This window comes from Hyperolius riggenbachi, chromosome 7 (genome assembly GCF_040937935.1).
Source record: "Hyperolius riggenbachi isolate aHypRig1 chromosome 7, aHypRig1.pri, whole genome shotgun sequence".
Lineage (NCBI taxonomy): Eukaryota > Metazoa > Chordata > Amphibia > Anura > Hyperoliidae > Hyperolius > Hyperolius riggenbachi.
This window is the reverse complement of record NC_090652.1, coordinates 3265938-3272554: the sequence shown is the minus strand read 5'-3', so window position 1 is coordinate 3272554 and position 6617 is coordinate 3265938. Positions and strand designations below refer to the sequence as shown.

The window sequence follows — 6617 nt, the reverse complement described above, 5'->3', positions numbered from 1 at the left end:
GGCTAAGGATGAAATTAATTTTGCAAAAAGCAGAACTGTTGCAGAGCATGCAGGGTTGTGGGCAGTGGCAGAAGGGGCTGAGTCACCTGAGCCGACGCCTTAGCTGGTGCACTCCAAGCTGCTTTACACCTTGCCCACACTTCCACCATAGCAATGGAGAGCAGTGTGGAGCGCGTCAGAGAGAGGCGGCGGCTTAGGTGAGTTCACCCTCACTGGGGGACCCCGCCCACCCTCCTGGACAGTTTGGTTTTTGGTGAAATTGATCTCACTTATCCCTAGTTTGAAGGTGAACATGGCGGTGAAAGTAAAATGAGCTGGATAGATTTGCTTCCAGGCTATGAAGCGCCCACCACAATAAGGACAAACAGGACAACGGTGACACTAATCTTCTGTTATCAAAGCTCTGTACACAAGTCAGAGGAGGGAGGTCACTCATAACAAATGGTGGAGGGCCGAGTCCTGAGCGACACGCGATGGCGGGTGCAGACACAACTACCGATGAATCGTCAGATAATTCACACACATGGCCGGGAAGAGCCCCTGTCCTTCTCACTTCGACATGATCTACCAATTCCTCTACACACTCTTGACTATGGACTTGGCTAATTGAGCAGATCAGCCAAAGTGACAAGAACTGTCATTTATGGTTGTCTTTTTCAGTCCTCTGCTTCCCTTTTCTTTAACGATAAACAGCTTCATGATGAACGATAATCTTTCAATCAGTCGTTCATAGTGAACAACTTCTATCTGACATGTGTAGGAAGTTTTATCCTAAAGTGTGAAGCATAGGCTCGATATATGGAGTTTCTGGAGCAGTGCTGTACAGAGACTGTGTACTGTCCCGTGGAGAGGGGAGGAGGGACAATGGGCAGATAGGAATGAAAGGAACCCCATTCGCTCATGCATTATTAAGCGATCCACCAATGGCAGAACACTTAGTGACGCTGTGGGTCCGCTGTACACGCTCTAGCATGTGGTCGGGAATATTCCCCAATGGCTATTACTGGTGCCCCCATAACAAAGCCCACACTGACTTAGGGCTCGTTTCCACTATCGCGAATCCGCATGCGTCCATCGCAAGCGGATTCGCACATGTAATGCAAGTGGATGGGCCTGTTTCCACTGTAGCGTTGTTGAGGTGCGTTTTTTTCAGCGGTGAAAAAACGCACAAAAGAGCCGCAGAATTCGCCTGCGAGTGGAATGCATGCGAATCGCATGCAATGTATTTAATAGGGAAATCGCATGCGACGTCACCATGTGTTTTTTGCCGCAAATTCGCATAGGTACCAATGTAAATTCACACAGGCAGTGACATGGTTAAAATCGCATATACCCTCACCTATGCGAATTCGCATGCGAATTTGCGGCAAAAACGCATGGGGAATCGCGTCCGCATGCGATTTCATCAGCGGTGGAATCCAGGCGATTCCGCACCGCAATAGTGGAAACGAGCCCTCAGAACTGGTGCACACCAAGAGCCATTGCTTTGAAAAGCGCTTGGCTAATGTATTTGGATAGGATGAAGCGCACCAGAGCGATGCGATTTCCTTGCAAACGCGGGTCCTGCAGCATTTCTGCTGATTTCTGAAGCGATTCAGCCTGAGGGCCAGTTTCCACTACAGCAAATCTGCATGCAGATTCGCATAGACAACACAAGTGGATGGGACTGTTTCCACATGTGCGGGATTCTGTGCGGTTTGTCGTGAAGAAAAAATCTGCATGGCAGAGCCATCAGAATTCGCACGCCGCACACCCACACGCAATTCGTCAGTAATGTAACTAAATAGGAAAAACGCAAGCGTTTTAGTCTTGAGGTTTTCCCGATGTTTGCGCGTGCGTTTTCGTTTAAAAACCCATGTCAATGCATTGATGGTTAAAATCGCGTTGCACAAACTGCTAGCGATTCCGCGTGAAAATCTGCATCGAAATGACAACGCAACCGCATGCGGATTTGTTGTGCGATTTTCCCGTTGAAATCGCGACGCACAAGTGGAAATGGGTCCTAAATGTTAAGTATAGGAAAGTGGAAAATCACTCGGAAAAGCGATAGATCAGGGCGATTTTCCAAGCGTTTTTGTGACAAAAAACAGTACACTAGTAGCTGTACTGTATCTAAAAAATAAAAAAATGCTACTTAAAAATGCTCCAAAAATCGCTAGGCATGATTAGAAAATCATTAGGCACATGCCTAGAATCGCCTAGGAAAATCACTTCAAAAAGCGCTGAGCGTTTGCGATTACGCTAGCGCTTTGTGGTGTGCACTGGCCCTTAGAACCCCCAACTAATTTTCCTGTTCGCAGGACCACCAATTTTTAAAGCCACAGAGCTCCTTGGGGGGGTCTCAGGGGTTGTAGGTGAGTCTAGCACACGTTATATTGGACAGAAGTGGTGGTGTTGTAGTCCGTCCTCGCAGCTTTGTCAGTAATATCTAGTGATGATCGCAATGTGATAATCAAGATTTCATAAAATTTTGCACAATTTTTTACAATTTTTTACAATTATAAATAAATAATAAATAATTGCGATCGTAATGGAGAATCATAATCACATCTCACACAATTTTAACCATACATGAATTTTTCATAATTAAGTTTTTTTCATTATGATCGTTTTTATGATGACATTTTCGTAATAACTAAAATTATTAAAATTAGGTGTGTTTGTCAGGACACATATTCACGTAAACCACGAAATTACTGTTACCCATAATTTTGTGTATTTTTCTTGTTTTACAAGAAATTATGAAATTACGCGTAACACGAAATTCTCTGATAATTACGAATTACAATTTCGTGTTGTAATAACAAAAAGGCGAAATTTCTGCTCCTCACTAGTATTCTCCATCCCGTCTCGTTCTGACGCTTCGGACATCTGCGCTCTAACGTTGTGGAGATCTGCGCTCTGACGCTGCGGAGATCTGCGCTCTGACGCTGCGGAGATCTGCGCTCTGACGCTGTGGAGATCTGCGCTCTGACGCTGTGGAGATCTGCGCTCTGACGCTGTGGAGATCTGCGCTCTGACGCTGAGGAGATCTGCGCTCTGACGCTGCGGAGATCTGCGCTCTGATGCTGTGGAGATCTGCGCTCTGACGCTGCGGAGATCTGCGCTCTGACGCTGTGGAGATCTGCGCTCTGACGCTGTGGAGATCTGCGCTCTGACGCTGTGGAGATCTGCGCTCTGGCGCTGCGGAGATCTGCGCTCTAACGCTGTGGAGATCTGCGCTCTGGCGCTGTGGAGATCTGCGCTCTGGCGCTGCGGAGATCTGCTCTCTGACGCTGCGGAGATCTGCGCTCTGATGCTGTGGAGATCTGCTCTCTGACGCTGTGGAGATCTGCCGTGGAGATCTGCGCTCTGACGCTGCGGAGATCTGCGCTCTAACGCTGCGGAGATCTGCGCTCTGACGCTGTGGAGATCTGCTCTCTGACGCTGCAGAGATCTGCGCTCTGATGCTGTGGAGATCTGCTCTCTGACGCTGTGGAGATCTGCCGTGGAGATCTGCGCTCTGACGCTGTGGAGATCTGCGCTCTGACGCTGTGGAGATCTGCTCTCTGACGCTGTGGAGATCTGCTGTGGACATCTGCGCTCTGACGCTGTGGAGGTCTGTGCTCTGGCGCTGCGGAGATCTGCGTTCTGACGCTGTGGAGATCTGCGCTCTGACGCTGCGGAGATCTGCGCTCTGACGCTGCGGAGATCTGCGCTCTGACGCTGCGGAGATCTGCGCTCTGACGCTGCGGAGATCTGCGCTCTGACGCTGCGGAGATCTGCGCTCTGACGCTGCGGAGATCTGCGCTCTGACGCTGCGGAGATCTGCGCTCTGACGCTGCGGAGATCTGCGCTCTGACGCTGCGGAGATCTGCGCTCTGACGCTGTGGAGATCTGCTCTCTGACGCTGCGGAGATCTGCGCTCTGACGCTGTGGAGATCTGCGCTCTGACGCTGTGGAGATCTGCTCTCTGACGCTGTGGAGATCTGCTCTCTGACGCTGCGGAGATCTGCGCTCTGACGCTGCGGAGATCTGCGCTCTAACGCTGCGGAGATCTGCGCTCTGACGCTGTGGAGATCTGCTCTCTGACGCTGCAGAGATCTGCGCTCTGATTCTGTGGAGATCTGCTCTCTGACGCTGTGGAGATCTGCCGTGGAGATCTGCGCTCTGACGCTGCGGAGATCTGCGCTCTGACGCTGCGGAGAACTGCGCTCTGACGCTGTGGAGATCTGCGCTCTGACGCTGTGGAGATCTGCTTTCTGACGCTGCGGAGATCTGCTGTGGAGATCTGTGCACTGACGCTCTGGAGATCTGCGTTCCCAAGTCACCCGGAATAACCTTTGCCCGGAGGAGACGGCTGTCAGGCTTCCTCGCTCTTGGCCCGGGTGCTGCTGTGTCTGCGGGGAAGGGAGTTCTTGGCAAACGCTGACTGGGCTGCTGCAGGGAACTCGATGCTGGCGTATGGGAGACCATTTATTCTATGGCAGCAACGTCGTTTACTTTCTGACCAAAATAAGGATCGCTTCACAGGGGAACGTTATATGTTACCAAGATTTATGTACTAACCAGCGGCTCACCCAGTAACGGCTGCTTGCTTTTATCACAAGGTATTCTTTCTGTGTTAATGTAACATGCATCTGTCGGGGTAATCTCCTCCCTCCCAGCCACATGTCCCATGACTGCAGAATGCCGGTAACTGTTTATTCAGCAGCATTAATGTGGAGATCTGCGCTCTGGCGCTGCGGAGATCTGTGCTCTGACGCTGTGTAGATCTGCGCTCTGACGCTGTGGAGATCTGCTCTCTGACGCTGCGGAGATCTGCTCTCTGACGCTGCGGAGATCTGCTCTCTGACGCTACGGAGATCTGCGCTCTGACGCTGTGGAGATCTGCTCTCTGACGCTGTGGAGATCTGCTGTGGAGATCTGCGCTCTGACGCTGTGGAGACCTGCGCTCTGACGGTGCGGAGATCTGCGCTCTAACGCTGTGGAGATCTGCGCTCTGACACTGTGGAGATCACCGCTCTGGCGCTGCGGAGATCTGCGCTCTGACGCTGTGGAGATCTGCGCTCTGACGCTGTGGAGATCTGCGCTCTGGCGCTGCGGAGATCTGCGTTCTGACGCTGTGGAGATCTGCGTTCTGACGCTGTGGAGATCTGCGCTCTGGCGCTGCGGAGATCTGCGCTCTGACGCTGCGGAGATCTGCGCTCTGACGCTGTGTAGATCTGCTCTCTGACGCTGTGGAGATCTGCTGTGGAGATCTGCGCTCTGACGCTGCAGAGATCTGCTCTCTGACGCTGTGGAGATCTGCTGTGGAGATCTGCGCTCTGACGCTGTGGAGATCTGCGCTCTGATGCTGTGGAGACCTGCGCTCTGACGCTGCGGAGATCTGCGCTCTAACGCTGTGGAGATCTGCGCTCTGATCCTGTGGAGATCTGCGCTCTGGTGCTTCGGAGATCTGCGCTCTGACGCTGTGGAGATCTGCGCTCTAACGCTGTGGAGATCTGCGCTCTGACGCTGCGGAGATCTGCGCTCTGACGCTGCGGAGATCTGCGCTCTGGCGCTGCGGAGATCTGCGTCCTGACGCTGTGGAGATCTGCGCTCTGGCGCTGCGGAGATCTGCGCTCTGACGCTGCGGAGATCTGCGCTCTGACGCTGCGGAGATCTGCGCTCTGACGCGGCGGAGATCTGCTCTCTGACGCTGCGGAGATCTGCGCTCTGACGCTGCGGAGATCTGCGCTCTGACGCTGCGGAGATCTGCGCTCTGACGCTGTGGAGATCTGCTCTCTGATGCTGTGGAGATCTGCTGTGGAGATCTGCGCTCTGACTCTGTGGAGATCTGCCCTCTGACGCTGCAGAGATCTGCGCTCTGACGCTGCGGAGATCTGCTCTCTGATGCTGTGGAGATCTGCTGTGGAGATCTGCGCTCTGACTCTGTGGAGATCTGCGCTCTGACGCTGCGGAGATCTGCGCTCTGACGCTGCGGAGATCTGCGCTCTAACGCTGCGGAGATCTGCGCTCTGACGCTCTGGAGATCTGCTCTCTGGCGCTGTGGAGATCTGTGCACTGACGCTGTGGAGATCTGCGTTCCCAAGTCACCCGGAATAACCTTTGCCCGGAGGAGACGGCTGTCAGGCTTCCTCGCTCTTGGCCCGGGTGCTGCTGTGTCTGCGGGGAAGGGAGTTCTTGGCAAACGCTGACTGGGCTGCTGCAGGGAACTCGATGCTGGTGGATGGGAGACCATTTATTCTATGGCAGCAACGTCGTTTACTTTCTGACCAAAATAAGGATCACTTCACAGGGGAACGTTATATGTTACCAAGATTTATGTACTAACCAGCGGCCCACCCAGTAACGGCTGCTTGCTTTTATCACAAGGTATTCTTTCTGTGTTAATGTAACATGCATCTGTCAGGGTAATCTCCTCCCTCCCAGCCACATGTCCCATGACTGCAGAATGCCGGTAACTGTTTATTCAGCAGCATTAACATGAAGCCCCACCCCTGATCCCTCCAATAGTGTTGGGCGAACAGTGTTCGCCACTGTTCGGGTTCTGCAGAACATCACCCTGTTCGGGTGATGTTCAAGTTCGGCCGAACACCTGACGGTGCTCGGCCAAACCGTTCGGCCACATGGCC

At 52.7% G+C, this 6617-nt stretch overlaps 2 protein-coding genes across 2 annotated transcripts; both read right to left on the bottom strand.

Annotated features, from left to right (window-relative positions):
• Positions 1–2775: 2775 nt before the first annotated feature.
• LOC137525314 (putative uncharacterized protein ENSP00000383309) lies at positions 2776–4455 on the bottom strand. Its single transcript, XM_068246369.1, has one exon. The coding sequence runs from the start codon at positions 4453–4455 to the stop codon at positions 2776–2778; it is 1680 nt and encodes a 559-aa protein (XP_068102470.1).
• A 381-nt stretch (positions 4456–4836) lies between these two features.
• LOC137525313 (putative uncharacterized protein ENSP00000383309) lies at positions 4837–6223 on the bottom strand. Its single transcript, XM_068246368.1, has 2 exons — positions 5680–6223; positions 4837–5588 (listed from the first exon to the last, which is right to left on the bottom strand). Exons 1-2 carry the CDS (start codon positions 6221–6223, stop codon positions 4837–4839), a joined length of 1296 nt encoding a protein of 431 aa, XP_068102469.1.
• Between the last annotated feature and the right edge of the window lie 394 nt (positions 6224–6617).

What these genes read in the sequence shown, in the direction of transcription:
- LOC137525314 (XM_068246369.1), bottom strand. Translation starts at nt 4,455, where the DNA reads ATGGTCTCCCATACGCCAGCATCGAGTTCCCTGCAGCAGCCCAGTCAG.
- LOC137525313 (XM_068246368.1), bottom strand. Translation starts at nt 6,223, where the DNA reads ATGGTCTCCCATCCACCAGCATCGAGTTCCCTGCAGCAGCCCAGTCAG. An exon ending in AGAGCGCAGATCTCCGCAGC is followed by an intron (nt 5,589 to 5,679) that starts GTCAGAGAGCAG and finishes AGATCTCCGCAG; the next exon opens with CGCCAGAGCGCAGATCTCCA.